The sequence below is a fragment of the Nyctereutes procyonoides genome, unplaced genomic scaffold (genome assembly GCF_905146905.1).
Source record: "Nyctereutes procyonoides isolate TBG_1078 unplaced genomic scaffold, NYPRO_anot_genome, whole genome shotgun sequence".
Taxonomy (NCBI): domain Eukaryota; kingdom Metazoa; phylum Chordata; class Mammalia; order Carnivora; family Canidae; genus Nyctereutes; species Nyctereutes procyonoides.
In genome coordinates, this window is record NW_026575135.1 from 24,645,352 (window position 1) to 24,663,062 (window position 17,711).

Genomic DNA, 17,711 nt, shown 5'->3' on the forward strand with positions numbered 1-17,711 from the left:
TGATATTACTATTTGAATTAAAAACCATCCGGTCAGCATTTCAAGTATGTCCTGTAGAACCCACATGCTATGAGATACTCTGACGGAAATATTCTGTGGTCAGATAGGCTCCTGTACCAAAGGCTGCCAGCCCGCCCCTCAGATGAGTGATTTACATCGTAACTGTCATTGTGTGTCATTGTATTAGTTCTGTGCTAACAAGATGCATTGAACTCAGTGATTCCCCAATACACTGGCCCTGGAACCCTGTTATTCCCTGGACACCTTTCACATCCTGTGGAAGTGCAACCACAAGAATGCAGGCCAGATGCCAAGTAGGCAAACCAGAACCAAATGGAACGTTAATTTCAGGATCACACCAGGAACCCTTTTATTATACTACGTAATAAAACTACACCTTTCACTCAGCAAAACTGCACTTAATATGTAAGCCTTTGTTCTTGGGATGCAAATTATTAAAACTATCAGCTATAATTATATAATCTCTGTTCCTGATAATTAGGCTGCCTGGGTGAACAAAAACTTCGTGGGTGTTCAATTCTGTTTGTGGTCATGACACTTAACAACAGCTTCCTCAGAAAGCAGCCAGGGAACCTTACTGTTTTCCAGAGGTAGGTCTACATCGCTCCTACATAATGCTGCCGGGTACGCCACTGTCCTCACATAACCTGGAAAAGGAAACTGGGCCCAAAATACAGTTCTTCATTTTGGTGACTTGGAAGCTCTTAATTTTAGCCTAGAGATTACTGGGAGATAAATTTCTAGATCACAAAAGATTAATTTCCCCCCGAGCTGCCAGTAGCCATATCACGTGGAGCAGCCCAGCCTTAAAGAATGAGGCAAACCAGGAGGAGAAACGATAGGGAGGGAGCCTGAGTGTGAGTCACTAGATCCAATCGAGCCTCTGGCTGTGGCAACCTCTGTAGCCACAAGTTCTAGGAGCCAGTTATTATTTATTCCTATTTTTGCTTAACCAGTTAGAGTTGTGCTTCTAATCACGAGCCATGACTCCTCCACCCTCCTCTAGCTTACTCTCACCTTCTAAATGCCGTCCCACAGCCTAACACACGAGTATCTTGCTGCTTTCAGTAAGGCCGTTAGTGCAGCGTGCACACCAAAGAACGCTTGTTTCCTCGGAGGGATCGGGCCTAATGGGTTCAGAAAACTGTTAGGTTCGTTGGAGACAGGAACCCCTCGGAGAGGGAGGAGGCCTGGCACCTGGAGCAAGGGCAGCAAACGTTTAGTTTGGGGTGAGAGGACTAGTGCCTTCTTGAGAAACTAGGCCAAAGGAGTTTATTTGTGCAGTCCTGCTGTGGGTCAGGGTGTGACCCTGGGCAAGACGTTTTCGTAATGAACAGGGCAGAAGGTGCATTTAGAGGTAAAGGAGTCCAGAAGTGAAGGGACCTCGATCTAGAAGTCATAGCCACGAGCATCACCACATAACCATGGACTGTGAGGGGCCACACAGCTTCCCCACAAGCTCAGTAACAGAGCCAGGGCGGTACAGACCTGTTGCCTCAGTCCTTCTTAGTGCGTTTATGTAGGACAGATGCCTATTTGAAGGTCATAGGCTTTTTTCTACCACAAGGTTCTGTTTGTAATTTTTTCCTATGAACACACGCTAGGTCCCAGGATCCTCAGAGGCTCAGTAAACTCAGTAACCTGTCCAGTCCCTCATCTTGGCAGAAGCAGAGACAAGACTCAATCCTGGGTGTTCTGATGACCAGGCCACATTCCCTGAGTGCTAAATTTGAGATTTAAAATGCATTACAGGGAACATTTATTTCTTCAGTTTGGAGGGCCCGACATTGCTGAGTTAATACCAGAGCTTGGGTAATAGACAATCTTTCTCGGATGAACTGGAGCAGCCGGTTGAGGACGCAGGGGCCGAAAGTTAGCAGCAGGAGCAGGATAACTAGAGGGCCCATAATGGTAGAGGCCCCACACCCTGATTGGAATGTCCCTGAATAGGTTCATGTTGACCCTCTGTGAAATCAACCTGGATGCTAAGCGACTCCTTAGGCGGTTTCTTTCCTTTTGCCTTTAAAAGATCCCTGTAATTGCTAATCGGGGCTCTTTTCCTCCTCGGAGGCGGAGAGCCCGTTTGCGCAAACGTTCAATAAACCCTCTTGCTAATTGCAAAAAAAAAATAAAAAAATAAAAAAAATAAAATGCATTACAGGGCAGCCCAGGTGGCTCAGTGGTTTAGCACTGCCTTCGGCTCAGGGCATGATCCTGGAGACCCGGGATCAGGTCCCATGTCGGGCTCCTTGCATGGAGCCTGCTTCTCTCTCTCTCGGCCTCTCTCTCTCTGTGTCTCTCATGAATAAATGAATGGAACCTTTAAAAAGTAAATAAATAAATAAATAAAATGCATTACAAGGAGATCAACTTGTGAGCTGTAAGAAGCCCTGTTATGGACTGAATGTTTTTTGTGTCCCCTCCCCTCAAAATTCATGTTGACACCCTAACCCCCAGTGTGTCTCTTTGGAGATGGGACCTCTAAGGAAATGATTAAGGCTAAGTGAGGTCATAAGGGTGGGGGCCTAATCTGATAAAATCAGTGCCCTTAAAAGACACCAGAGAGCCAGCTCTCTCTCCCTCCTCACGCATGCATTAAAGGAAAGGCATGTGAGGACAAAGTTCAAACCAGAAAATGAATTGGCTAGAAACTTATCTTGGACTTCTAGCCTCCAGAATTAGGCATTTTTGATGTTTGAGCTACCCAGTCTATGGTATTTTGTTATGGTAGCCAGAGCCAAAGTGATGTCAGTGATGAAAATAAGAAGATAAACTAGAGGACACAAAAATAATTTTAAAAAATTATGATCTGTTCACCATACTTACATTATTGCTACTGCTACCTTCTTGTCTGCTCCCAACCAGGGCAGAGAAATCCTGTTCCTCAACTCTTCATTTCACCTGTATAGTATGGATGCAGCTGTAAAAGCAGACCCTGAAGGTCACCCAGGCTTCTGGATGCTGCAGTTTGAGATCTGCTCTGCTCGAACTCTCCCCAGACTAGAGCCTCACACACCACAAAATTCAATTCCAAAGTCAAAGTTTTCCTTGAAAATAGATTTAATCTTATTCAAATTACAAATGTTCTAAGTGTCTCTCCAAAACCACCTCCAAAGTTCTCCTCTTGACAAATGAAAATTTTTTCTGGGGAAAATTTTTGAAGAGAGTAAAAGAAAACGTCACATTTTTTTAGTGTTGATCCATCAAAAGGTACATAATCAAAAAAATGTCAGTGTCTGACCTATCCACGAGGTGTCTGGATCATTCCACCCGAAGGAAAAAGGCAGAGGGAAGAACTGCAATCACTGCTGTGATTTGCAGCGTGAGCAAGTGTTCGCCTACCGTGTCAGTCAGCCCCACTGTAATATGCAGAGACCCGAGCCCCTCACGGGAAGGTTTCATTGAGCAGAGGGGAACAGAGGAACAGAAGAGAGGCGGGGGCTGCCGTCTGAGGAGACTCATTTGTGTCCAGCTGAACACAAACAGGCCAAGAATGAAAAATCAACATTCTGTAGTCAGTTCCTTTACAGACTCGCTCACTTCTCTTCCTGGCACTACTGACATTCCCACCATTCTAGCTTCCAAATTCTAGAAAAAGAGAAAAAGATTCACAAAAATTGAGAATGCAGAGACTGCGCATTCTGTGCCTGGAAGAACGGCACTGGTGACGTGAGCAGCACACACCCCTGTGCAAGGGGGTGCCCTGCGGGGAGGCCCGCCCTGGAGGATGCTCGGCACCCAGGCCCCACTGGCTAGTGGCGCTTCGCTCCCTCCTGCACAGCTCCAGGTGTGGGCTCCAGTGCAGATGACCTACTTGGCCATCTTGCGGACCATGTAGTTGAGGATACCCCCGTTGTGGAAATAAACGAGCTCCACGTCGGTGTCGAACCTCATGATGGCCTGGAAGGTCTTCCCGGAGTCTAGCTGCGATGACAGAGAGCAGAGGACAATCAGGGAGGGCAGGGGAGGCCAGGCAGCCCCGTGGGGAGGGACGCCCACGCTGCCCTCAGGGCTGCCTCTCAGAGTGGGTGGCCCACCAGCCCGTGGGGAGACTCAGGCCCAGACCCTGTGAACCCGAGGCTGCGTTTGGCCGAGACCCCCAGCCGATTTCTCTGCACAGTAAAGTAGGGCAGAGTACAAATGACCGAGGGGCCGGACCCCAGGGCCAGGCCTCTTGGGGCAGCAGCACCAGTGACACTAGGGATGGGAGTTTTCAGACCCTCCTTGGGAGGTTCAGGCTCACAGGGGTCTCAGGAGGTTGTCCCTCAGGCAGCTGGTCCAGTTGCTCACCCTGGGACCTCACCCTGGGACCCTGGGATTCGGCACCTGCCTCGCCTCACCTGGGAGGCTGTCGTTTTTTTGGGCGAATCAAAACCTGGGGCCTAGGGGGGAGGCTCAGGAATGGGTTGTGTCTGTTCACATTTTGATAAGAAAGAGGTGTTTTTCAGATCATGTGAAAATGTACTGTCTCCTCGAGCATCTAACACTTCTGTAGGCTAAAGACAGACTGGGAGTCTGAGGAGACAGTGGGGCTGGCTGCGGCCTGCAGCAAGGAAGGGATGGATGGAACTTCCAGGACTAAACAGACCTAAGTCATCAGTCAACAGGAGTCGTCTTGTGTTGTGAAGGCAGAGCCGGTGCCAGCAGAACTGCCAGGTGTGACTCACTCCTACTGAGTGACGGTTTTCCTTCCAGATTCCACTCATTTCTTGGTGATGGGGTTGAGGGTGAGCACACGGACCCGTACACCCAGGCCTGGCACGGGGTGGCTCCGGCTTACCTGGACCTGCACTTTCATCCGAGGTGTGAGGTTGTCTGGAATGATGATGGTGTATCGCTCCCGCCCTGTGAGTCCCAGGGTGTCTGCGGTCTCCCCAGGGAGATATTCGAGGGGAATCACCCCCATTCCCACCAAGTTGCTGCGGTGTATGCGCTCGTAACTCTCAGCCAGGACAGCTTTGATTCCCTGAGGAGCCAAGACAGGACTTTGGACACAGTCTCAATTTTCTTGAGATACATGGAAACTTTACAAAAGGCTTCGTAAGTCAAAGTCTTCTCACAGCTAAATTCTTTGTAAGTACCAATCAGTCGTTTACCTAAACGGCTCCTCTAGTTGTAACCCCGCAGCTGGTCTGGACCATCTGTTCACGGTTACAGGCGGTCCGCAGGCCCATCAGTTCTCCCCTTCTGCGCCCCCCAGCCCCAGGAGGTGAATGCTATGACCGTCCCCTCTCTACCCACACTCAGTGGGAGTATCTGGTACCTGAGCCCATGCAGTCTGACCACACACCTAGCTGCTTTGTGACACAACATCCCTTAGCAAACTTCCATTGTATCTGGAATCCACACAACAATACAATTTCTGTTTCATTTCCCTTGAATTGTGCTATTATCATCAGTGCAGACACAAAAAATTTAACCAAAAAAGCAACGTTCAGACATACTACAGAGAAAGTAAATGATGTGCTGCTTTTACAATTCCTGTTTCAAGGATCAAATTCCATTGGATACAGTCTTGATATTGAGCTTCCTATAAAGTACGTTTTATTGGTAACCTATAACTGGCAACATATGGCAATGATCAATAAGCCAGGATACCTGATTAACTAGAACACCCCATTCTCAATATTAGTTAATTGTAATATAATATTAAGATACCCCTAAAAGGCCTCTTGACATGTAGGGTACACTTTGAAGCCCCCCTGCATCAGGATCACCTGGGGAGCTTGTTAAAAATGTAGATTCTTTAGGTACTACCCCAGATATACTGCTCAGAACCTCTTGGTGGGCCACATGGGGGGAGAGGAAGCTAGGGATCCCTGGACGTTGTGAGAACCACGGGCATAGAGCTCTGGTTCTCAAACTCAGCCACATATTAGAATCACCAGGCTTATAAAATCCCTTTGTGCAGGCTTTTCTCCCTACCAACTAAACCCCAGAGCCTCTGGGGAGGAGATCCTGGCATAGGCATTTAAAAAAAATCCCACAGGTATCTCCAAATTTAAGAATCATTTTATAGAGGGAGAACAGGTTCTTCCGAACAGGAGATATTCTGCATGGACTTATGTACACATATGTTCCCTTGGTGAGGGAGTGGCAGGCTTCGTAAATCACACTGGGCACGTCCCTACTCTGGGTAAGGGCTGCGCAGGGCTGCCGACCAGTCGTCTAGGCCCCTCTGCTGTGAGAACAGCCCAGCACCGCTGAGTGGCCCAGCTTCGGCAGCCGGAGCTGTTCTGCACAGGAGTCTAGACCTTGGGGGGCCCCCTGAGTGCCAGTTGTCTTACCCTCCATCGGCTCTTAGGGTTCCCCACTTGGCTGCATGCTGCGCGGGTCTCATTTCTAGAAACTATGGGCTCCCAGCCCCATCCCTAAAACTCTTTCCTCTTCTATAATTTCTCTGCTTCTTTCCAGCAGCTTCTAGAAAAGGCAGGCTTTTGATACATTACCAAGCCATCAAAGAACATTTTTTGTTCCCCCCATAGAGCAAAATGCTTGATTAAAAAACAAAACAAAACAACAGGTGTATTGTTCAGAGACGTCTGCGGAAACCCGGCCGGCCAGAGGGCTGTGGCCAGACCCCTCATTCTTTACGGTACTTGTGGATGTCAGCTTACGTCCTGTTTCCCAAGGCTTAGCTTGTTGGAGCCATAAATCATCGAGATTGTCACCGGCTAAGTCATCTTACCCGCCCCCAGAATTAAAGCTGAGCAGCGGGACTCTTCCCTGCTCTGGGCCAGCAGAGGCTCAGGAGGTAAAAGCGGTCTGCTCTCCGCACGTCTCCCTGGGGACGCCCCCAGCGCCAGCCGGGCCCTGTCTACGCCCAGAGGGAGCTTCCTTGGGTGGGAGAGGCTAGCCGCCGCTCACAGGCCGAGAAAGCAGCTGCAGAAAGTCTGTCCAAAGGCCAGGCTCCTTGCTCTGGCCCTTCCGCAAGCCTCCCGCAGACAACACGGGGGCAGGCCCCCTCACTGCTGCCCTGGGACAGCGGCCCGAGGACACCTCCGGTCCTCAGCCTGCATGTTAGGAAAACCATGCAACTTTTCCCCATAAAAAAAGACCTATATACATACTTTTGAAAATGATTTCCAAGACTGCACAGGCCCTCCTCCCGACTGCTCCACAACCACCCCAAAGATCCACGGTTGCCAGAATAGGAACATGTGATCTAAGGACCCAGCGTGCGCCTCGCTGACCCTTCACCACTCGAGGGAAAGCCGGATCCACCACGCGGCAGGAGCCGAGCTAGCACCACACACTTCCCCGAGCTTGTGTGCCGGGTCCCGCCGCCACACTCACCAGGAGGAAGGGGCCCTTGGCTGCCCAGTCTCTGGAGCTGCCCGAGCCGTACTCCTTGCCCGCCAGGATGATCAGGGGAAGGCCTGCCTGCTGGTACTGCTCTGCCGCATTGAACACATCAAGCTGAGGACGAGAAAAGCAAGGTTTGTAGAGGCTGTACGGGCACAGAAGGTGGACCCAGGCTGGGGGGACTGGGTGAGAGAGCGTGGACCCAGGCCGGGGGTACTGGGTGAGAAGCACAGGGTCAGAAAGGTCTTTGGTGGCCCAAGTCAACGCAGAGCTGACAGGGAAGCGCAACCCGTCAGTGGCCTGGTTTTCACAAATTTCCAATTAACTCCATCTAGTTACCCTTGCCAATGAATTTTATATTCTTCTAACTGAAAGGCCTCATTTTTGTCCTGGTTTTAGAAAAACATTCAAATCCTAAGGCATCAAGGGGGGGAAAAAAAAACTAGACCAGATTGTTTTTCCCTCTTCTATTGATTAAACTTTTTTAGAACTTAAAAAACAGAGTCCCACCTAAACCTGGGTTTTGACTCCGTTTCAGAGACTCAGTGATGGTCCCTTGTGGAGGGTAACAACTGCAAAGAAGGTGACATGTTCTGAAATTATAGGAAATGCAGACACACATAAATTTTATTCATTCATTCATCTTAGAAAGAGTGAGTGCAAGTGGGGGGAGAGGCAGAGAGAGAGAGAATCCTCAGATTCCCATGGAGCCCAGAGCCTGATGTAGGACTCGATCCCAGGACCCTGAGACTGACCTGAACAGATGCTTGACTGATGGAGCCACCCAGGCGCCCCATAATGCAAACTTTTACTAGTCACCTTTCTACAAGGAGGTCAAGGCAGAGACACTAGAAACACCAGTGGAAGCACAAATCAATAAAGGACAGGAGAAGATTAACTAATACTTTGGTATATATGAGAAACATCTTGCACAAACAGCTTCATTTGTTTCTCACGAGAATTCTGAGTATCCTGCTGAGCCAAGACTTTACGAAGACATCTGATTATCACTGCTTTCTCTGGTGACTGAAGTAAAAAAAAACAAAAACAAAAACAAAACAAACAAAACACAAAGAAAAGAAAAACTCCCTCAAGAGAGGGTTTCCTTCAAAAGAAGCTCTAGAAAGGTGTATAATCAACCTCTCAAGTAAGCTTTCACAAATCACCATTTCGGTTAGTTCCACCTGGTGTTACCCAAATCTGGGGAGCTTATAAAGCAACGGCTCCCTGCACTCTCCCTTTCTCTTCTAAAGAACAGGACGTAAAATTTCGTTGTTTCTTCCGTGAGATTGTGCCTCTGGATCTTGAGTATTATACCTACACTGCCAGTTCTTCATTTCTCCATTTTTGTTATCATTTATCAATTTCCTGTTTTGATGGGGATTTAGTTCTTTTTAATATATTTTAATTTACTTAATTATCTGAGAGAGATAGAGACAGAGAGAGGGACAGAGGGAGAGAGATCCTGAAGCAGACACCTGCTGAGTGCAGAGCCTGACCCAGGGCTCTGATCCTAGGACCCCAAGAGCATGACCTGAGCTGAAATCAAGAGTCAGACTTTAAGCAACTGGGCCACCCAGGCACCCTGGGGATTTAGTTCTCTTAATTAACTACCATTCCCCTAGGTCCCCTCTCCCCAGCCTTCCAATATAATTATATCATATATTTTGGGTAAATGAATGTTTGGTGTTTGCACTACTTTGACTATGTGAATGTTATTTATAGCTGAGTCAAGTAATGTACTCTGATTTCCTTTTCTTTTTTTTTTTTATTTTATTTTTTAATTTATTTATGACAGTCACACACACAGAGAGAGAGAGGCAGAGACACAGGCAGAGGGAGAAGCAGGCTCCATGCACCGGGAGCCCGACGTGGGATTCGATCCCGGGTCTCCAAGATCGCGCCCTGGGCCAAAGGCAGGCGCTAAACCGCTGCGCCACCCAGGGATCCCTCTGATTTCCTTTTCTTGGCAATTAAGAAAAATTTCCACTGGAATTAATTATTTACTTTTTGTATGTGCACTCACCTGTCTCTGTGTCCCTCTGCATCAATTAACTCCCAAACGCTCTGCCTGAAGTACTATCTTCTCTAAAGACATTCAAATGTATCAGGTAGTCTGTCATTTAAAAATCTTTCCCATGGAGATACCACTCTTGGAACGTCAGTCCTCTTCTGATTTGGACTGATTCTTCTCTAGAGGTGGTATATTCCTGTTATAGAAGAATCTTCCTTCACTGGCATCCTGGGGATTCCCTGCATTTCCTTTTCCTGAATACTACATCTTCCCCCTTTTTGGCTTATTCTCTCATTTTGGTAAAATGCATTCACCAAGGAGTTTCCTGAGACAGGGACTGAGGAGTATTTTCAAAGTTTTTAAATTGGAATGTGTTATTACTTTAACATGGGACATGGAATTTTGGGGTGCAAACCAGTTCAAGTTTCCAGTGTTGGTTTGAGCACTTCTGATCCCCAGCACATTGCACATAAGCTGTTCTTTCCTCTTTGGATGTTTCTAGATCTTATCTTTATCTTTGCTGTTCCTAACTTCACACCAATGCCACGTGGAGCTGTTCTTCCATAATCATGTGGGTATTCAGCGGATGTCATGTGGAATTGGATTTCACAGTCGGAGAATTTTCCTTGTGTTACTTCCCGGATAATTTCCTTTCTTCTCTTCCCAACATCTCCGGTCAGATGCTGAGCCTCCTCATTTCAGTCTTTAATTTTCTTATATTTTCTCTAATTTTTTCTTTGTCTTTCTGTTCTATATTCTGAGAAGATTTTCTCAACTAATCAACTTTTCCTGTAAATTTTTTAGGGGCTTTTTTTTTTTTTTTAACAGCGTTTCCCTTCTTTTTAAATTATTATCATTTTTTTAAGAGCCCTTTCTTGTCTTCTGATTATTCTATACCAGCAGAAAATCATTTCAACATTCTGAGAAGACAAACTTTTTTTGTTGTTGTTTTCTTCTACTCTTTGTGTTACCTCTGTTTTCTTTCCCTACCCCATCCCCTCTTCTTTGTCTAGGTCTGTCTTTCAAGTTCGAGGCTTGGCTCAGATGTCTGTTCATCTCTGATTCTGTCTCCTTATTTAAGATGAGGCATTAAACATTGGACCAGAAGTTCTAGGTCATGGCAGGGCTTGTAAATAAGCATTTACAGTCTATACCAGAGGCCCACCCCCAGTGTCTATAACGGCATCTTTCCCCTGGGTCTTTTGGGCATTTCACCACCTAACTGTATCTTTTTCATTTAGTAGTTTATCATCCCTGTTCTTCACTGAACAACTATGTACTGGGCACTGATCTTGTGTTGGGTCCTGGCGATCATCTATGAAGAGTTTGCTTTCCAAAATATAATGTTACAAGTGAGGCTGTATGGGTGGTGGTAAACCACACTGACTGGAGCCAGGCTCCCTCAGTTTTGTTTTAAGATTTATTTATCTATTTTTTGGGGGGGAGGGGCAGTGGCAGAGGGAGAGACAGAAAGACTTAAGCAGACTCTGTAAAAAAAAAAAAAAAAGCAGACTCTGTGCCTAGCACACAGCCCATCGTGGGGCTCAATCTCACAACCCTCAGCAGAAACCAAGAGTGGGACACTCCACCAACCGAGCCACCCAGGTACCCCCAGACTCCCTGGGTTTTCATCTCTATTTTTATTATCTCAAAAGATGAACAATTGTGGCACCTACCTCAAACGGTGTTATGAGGATTAGATAAGTCAATACATGCAAAGAGCTTCGAACAGTGCCTGGGGTATAGTAAGTTCCATAGAAATACTAGCTATTATTATTTTTAAGTGAGTCAGGAGTGTTATTTCTCAGGTAACTTAAACAGTTCTCAAGCAGCTTTACGGCATCTGCTGGAAAGGGAAGCGATGCCGAAGACTACCACATGCGTCAGACACCCTGCTCCATGTTCTACACATCATTCCATTTAAGCTTAAGCCTCAGAACCTTACAAGGTAGATATTCTACTTCATAGGTCAGAAAACTGAGGCTCAGAGAGGGAATTAACTTGCTGAAGGCTCCAGAGCAGGGATGTCTGACTCAAAGTACAGGCTCTCCCCGCCTCTCACATGCCTCCCCTCTGGGAATGAACAACTCCAGATGGAACAGGCCAACTCCAGATGGCACCCATCAGGACCCAAGCAGGCTTCCACGGGCCTCTACATTCCTTCTTTTCCTACTGGGACAGGGAATTCAATTAAATGCTAATAAAGTCATACAATAATAGCACCTGTTGATAAATAGCCTCTATCTTAACCTGGAAGCTCCCCCTCAAATACTCTGAACTGATGAAATTTCACCCAGAGGCTTTGTAAATTCAACTCCCAGGAAACGAGGCTTAGTTAGACCATAAAGTAGAATCTCTAAGCAGGAAGAGAAAGTTTTAGTTTAAAGGGCACCTCTATCAGTGATGAACTCTCTTGGACACAAGAGATAGCATGGGGCTGTGAAGAAAAAATGAGACCCAAAGGCAAGTGAGCGTGTAAATACCCAACCACCCAGAGGCTGATAAAGACACAGTACTCACAATTTCTCCAGAAGGCAGATGTATAGTCTGTGGTGCCTGCTTGTTCAAAAATTTGTTTAATAAGCGAATGTTGGCGAATGTCCCCCGTGCCATGATGGCATCATTACCTCGGCGGGAGCCGTAGGAATTGAATTCTCGTGGAGTCAAGCTAATAATGCAAGCGAGAGAGGAGCTAGGTTAGTGACCGGAACAAAGGAAAACTTACCTTCCATCAAGAAAAGAGGAAAAAAACCACAACCTAGATATCTCTCTAAGTTTACTAAGCATTGCTCTCCAAGGCAGAAAAGCTGTTCCTGAATCTTCTGCTGAGGGAGAGTCAGAGGTAGAGGTGGGGTAGTGGAACGGGGAAGTCAACATTTTCCCAGGGTCAACAACAGTCTTATAAATCTGTGTAGAAAAACCAGGAGGAACTCGAATGAGTATTTATTTTCCTGATTCACTAGAGTAGCCTGGAAAATCTCACAAAAAGATAAAATATTAAACATGGGTAAGAAAAAGGAAACAAAGAGGAGTCAGTGTGGGCCAGTCAGGTGGAGCCAAGAATGAAGGAAACATAAAATACATTCTGTAAACTAACTGGAAGGAGGTATAAATTTGTCCTCAAGTTATCAAGAACTCAATGTATCGGGCAAGACACATGACAGGTAACATGATTTACAATTTTCATAAAATAAAAATCAGAACAGCGCCAAAGAGGCAGAAGAGCTCTTCCTGGTCCTGAAATCAAAGAAAAATCCTGTCTATGGGCCAGAGTCAAAGGATACTCTGTGATGGCAGAAACAACTTACAATTAACACTGCCATCATCTCACTGGGCTGTTTCTTAAAATGCTAGGAAGTATCTGTGAGTGTTAATCTGATCTTGTGGGGAGATGTGATATGGAGATTGAGAGAGTCTGTGAATGGGCTTTAGGACCAGGTGAGCGTGTCTACAAACTCCTGAAATTGTATCCAGAATGTTGGGAATATGTGCATTTTCCTGGGGAGGTATGATTTTTTTTTTTCCATTCAATTCCCTAAAGAGTCCATGTCTCAAAAGTGTCAACAATCACCAATCAAAAAAAGTATTCATCACTGCTTGCTTCCTTAGTTTCTTTCTCCAGCCTCATCCTCAATTTCCCTGTTTGTTGGTGAATCCTCTTCTCCCAATCATTCATTCATTCATTCAACAACTATTTATTGAGCCTGCTATGTGCCAAGAACTGTTCTAGGGGTTTGAGATAGATCATGGAACAAAACAGATTAAGATCTCTGCCTTGGCAGGGCTTACATTTTAAATGGTGGAGACAAAAGAAATAATCATAATTAAAAAATGAGCATCCTACATAAGTGTTACCAGACTGTGGTTAATAACTGGGGAGGGAAAAAAAAGTAGATCAAGGCGAGAAGAGCAGTATGGTGCAGGTGACCTCATGGAGAAGAGTTGAACTGGCAAAGGAGTTAGTTAGACAGATATTTTCGGGAAGAGCATCCAAGAGGAACGAACAGCCAGCTCAAGCAAAGGCTGTCAGGCAGAAGGGTATTTGGCCTTGCCTGGAACATTCGATAAACAAAGTAGCCATTAGGGTAGCCACAGCAGAGTGGGTGAGGGGAAGAGCAGAGATTCGCTGACCCCTCTCGAATACCCCTCTCCCATTCAAAGTATAGTCACACCCCTTTAGAATCTTACTGTATGCATCTGTGTATAGAAATTCTCACATGTTTAACAGAGTAGCTGCCCCATGTAAAAAAAAAAAAAAATCTCGAGTTCGACTCCTGTGCATCATCTGCTCTAGAGGTGGGCTAGCTTCTGAAACTTACAGCACTCATTTCTCTGGGGAACGTGGACTCCTCCTGCTTTGAATGTGACTAACTCTCCTGCTTGGAATGGGCCAAGGTGGGGTGGGTGAGGGGTGGGGGCAGGGGGCTGAGCAGAGCTCAGGAGATGCGGAGCTGTGAGGTAAACAGGTTAGCTGCTGGGTTAAGTGAGATGTGGCCAAGGCAGTTTTCCTCCCACTGACAAAGAAAAGAAAAAAATAAAATTAAATAAAGGAAGAAAGAAAGAAAAAATAAAGAGAAGGAAAGAAAGAATGAAAAAGATGCTGGATTCTGTTCTTAGATTCGCTCTGGGTCCCATCCCTGGGGACGCTGACTCAGGAGGTGCAGACAGGAGCCAGGAATTTATATCTCCCCAGATGATTTTCATGGAAAGTCAGATCTGGGATGGACTCGTCACTGTGGGGGTATTAGAGGACACTAGATAATACTGGTATAGTACCCGTTCAGGTCACTCTATGACTGAAGGATCGGTAAATGGATCTGTCGGTGGCAAATCCGCAGTAACTATGTGTCACACCCAGGAAGCGGCAGCGAACAGCGTGGGGGACATGGCAGGGGGCACCCCCCACTGATGGCGGGACGTTAGAGAGCAGAGCCTGGACTCTCTCGTTAGCACCCTGGGGGCGGGGCCCACAGCGAGTTCTCCCGGGGCCCCTGCTCAGAAGGAAGGGCCCTTCCCTCTGCTGCAGTTTCCTGGATGGAATCTCCCAAGGAGGCTGGGTAGCAGCAAACAGAAAGGGTGACTGGTTATCAAGCCTCGGGGTTCGGTGAAAAACCACAGTCTGAGTCAAAAGAGAACAGATGAGAAGAGAAATACTGGCCGGCCTCGTTCACTCCAGTTGCCTTAGTCTTTCTCCGTCACTCACACTCACCCTCTGTTAGTTAAGTAGCGAGCAGCGGGGCTGTTCCTTGCGATATTTCCGGCTGGAGAGATGTGGTCAGTTGTTACTGAGTCCCCCAAATTGAGCAGCACGTAGGCACCCACTATGGATTTAGGGGGCTGGACAGCCAGAGTCTAGAAAAGAACACAGCAGGTCAGTGCCGGCTCAGCTTTTCTCCAGCAAGTCACCAGGGGAGTCTCAATGTTCTCTACCTGTTCCTGGGACCCGAACTGGACGACAGCCCTTCATTGATGCACAGAAAATTCTAGGCTTTTTCATTTTATTAGGGGTGCTTAGAAAAGTGAGGTGAATTTGGTCAAAACACTCACATCCCCCTAACCCCCAAATGGAGGCAAAATACTGGGACCAATATTCCCTCAAAAGCAGAGGGATGCAGTTGCAAATGGCCCTCCCTGTCTCCACATCCACGGAACTCCGATGCCGAGGCCAACTAGAACCTTGACTTCTACTCCCCTCCTCTTTACACCCAAGGGCACATCCAAGGGAGCACGGACTCCTTGATCATCAGTTATAGGGAAGATCTTCCTGGTTTTTTGAGTAGAAAGTTTAAATACAGCAGGCCTGGGGATGTTTCCCTGGAACAGTCTGTCCCTCAGATTTTTCTGGGTCTACGTCCAGGCAGTTTGGGATCGCCAGGGCGTCCCTGCGCAGCCTCACCCTGCACACAGAGCCAAATACCCCAGCTTCTCAGAGCTCTCCCCGGGATCATCTGCTCGGCTTTGCAAAGGTTCAATGGAATGCATAGTCAAAGCAAGGGCAAAGAGTAATGAAGTAGACTTCATAAGGAAAGAAAGCTTTTGAGAAATTTATTTTGTTAAAAATAAAAAAGTCATACCAAGTTTTCAAAGAATGGCGGTGACTTAATGTATGTAGATTTGGGATTCCAGCAATATAGCTTATCTGATGGGGCTGCTAAGGCATTCCAGCTTTCATTCACGGTCTTACAAAAAAAAGATAAAAGAAAGATAAGCAAATCTAATCACATTCCATTCTAAAGAAAGCTTTTTTTTTTTTTAAAGATTTTTATTTATTTACTCATGAGAGATACAGAGAGAGAGACAGACACACAGGCAGGGGGAGAAGCAGGCTCCATTCAGGGAGCTCGATGTGGGACTCAATTCCGGGACTCCAGGATCACACCCTGAGCTGAAGGCAAACACTTAACTACTGAGCCACCCAGGCATCCCTCTAAGGAAACTTTAACATGCAAGCAGAAACTATATATTCTAAGAGTACGATAAAAACCATTCTTTGCATGATACCCTCTAGGTATGCCAAGCGAAATAGAGAAAGACAAGTATGATTTCACTGATAGGTGGAATCTGAAAAACAAAACAAACGAACAAAGCAGAAACAGATCCATAAACACAGAGAACTAACTCATGGGTTACCAGAGGGGAGGGGAGGTGCGAGGATGGGCAATAAAGGGTACAGAGGAGGGGGAGGTACAGGTTTCTAGCTATAGAGTGAATAAGTTATGGGGATGAAAGTACAGCACAGGAAATTCAGTCAATGGTATCGTAATAGTGTCAAATGGTGACAGACGGCAGCTACACTGGGTAGTGCAGAGTTGTCCGATCATGATGCTGTACACCCGAAACCAATGTAACACTGTGTGCCAACTATACTTCAATGAAACAAAACCCAAAACAGTTCTTATTCTAGTCACAGGTCAGAGTTCCTTCTTTATACTAAGACAATGTCATGCCAAATGACTTAAAAATACATGTGCACCATGATAGGCAGACTCCAAGATGGCCCCACAGACCTGCCCCCCACCTTCCTGGCATTCACACCCTTAAGTAGTTGCCTCCTGCTAAGCGGGGGCTGAACTTAGTGATTAATTTCCAAGATTAGGTTATGAAGAAACTGCCTTCCGTCTCTTTCACCCTTTCCTGCTTGCTCTGATGGAAGCCAGTACCATGCTGTGAGCTGTGAAGAGACCCCCCCCCCCCCCCGCCCCGCAGCAAGGCAATGAGGGAAGCCTCCAGCTAACTGTCAGCAGGGGACCGAGGCCCTCTGTCTGACAGCCTGTGAGACACACTGTCCTGCCAACAACAGCGTGAGTGGCCATGGAAGTGGATCTTCCCCCAGATGAGCCTTCAGATGAGCTGCGGCACCAAAGGACATCTTTGCTGGAGCCTTGTGAAGGCAGAGGCACCCAGCTAAGCCACACATGGGTTTCTGATCCACAGAAACCATGAGATAATAAATGCTGTTTCTAAGTTTTGGGATAATTTGTTGTACAGCAATAGATAACTAATCCATATACATAATGTAACTTATGAAATAATAATCCAGATTGTACCAAAGGGGAAATGATTTACTTTCTGAAGATTTGGGGAAGTAGATGACCAGGTCACATGGACACTGTCACATGGACAGCTTTAATACAGCTGCTATGTGTTAAAGGCAGCTTGAACTGTCTTCACGGGGCCATGACCTCCACCTTTGGAGAAATGCATTTAACCCAATGCTCAGCAAACTTGCTCATACCACTTCCGATGAGCAACTTGTGGGAGGGCACAGTGCGTGACCCTCTTCCCCAGACAGTCTGCTTTCTTATTTCAAACCCAAGTGCCCCAGTCAGCATTCCTAAGGTCTACCTAACACAGAAAGCAAAGAAAAAAAATAACATCCAAGGGTCTCAGAAAACAATACTGAGCTTCACATATTTTCTACTTGTCAAATGCATATTTTATTTATTTCAGTAGTTTGGTGCTTTTTCCTGACTGGCTTTTTAAATTTTTTTTAGCCTCCACATCATTCTGAAAGGCACATTCAACCAATTAACTCTACCTCAGTGACACTCTATGGTGACATCGGGGAATCCTCCACCACAACTGACACGATACCCAGGGTGTCTGAGGCGGGAGGGGTAATGGCAAGCTGGCTACGAATCATACACAAGCTGAGGCCTCTCTTCTTGAGGCTGCTGCCAAATCTGGGAACATTTGGGGAGTGTGGGGTATGCAAAAATATAAATCACAGAAGAAAATGACAGAACCACGTTCTAGGCTATCTAAAGAAAGAAATGCTACTTTCTTCAGTTTCCACCCCCATCAGCGTCAGGGTCTCCGACATGCCACAAAGCAATGGCTGTCCCCTGGACGCAGGAAGGCAGAGTGGGCG

The 17,711-nt window shown here is 46.5% G+C and overlaps 1 protein-coding gene across 2 annotated transcripts in view; it reads right to left on the bottom strand.

Moving 5' to 3' along the window:
- Positions 1-3,063: 3,063 nt before the first annotated feature.
- ACO1 (aconitase 1) overlaps positions 3,064-17,711 on the bottom strand; it is a 58,947-nt gene continuing 44,299 nt past the window's right edge. For both annotated transcript variants that reach the window (XM_055302346.1, XM_055302347.1), the window contains 6 exons: positions 15,415-15,519; positions 14,550-14,692; positions 11,861-12,008; positions 7,318-7,440; positions 4,802-4,987; positions 3,064-3,945 (listed from right to left, as the gene is read on the bottom strand). In XM_055302346.1, coding sequence (XP_055158321.1) covers positions 3,832-3,945; positions 4,802-4,987; positions 7,318-7,440; positions 11,861-12,008; positions 14,550-14,692; positions 15,415-15,519 — 819 coding nt within the window. In that variant the 3' untranslated portion in view covers positions 3,064-3,831. The remainder of the gene's footprint in view (positions 3,946-4,801; positions 4,988-7,317; positions 7,441-11,860; positions 12,009-14,549; positions 14,693-15,414; positions 15,520-17,711) is intronic.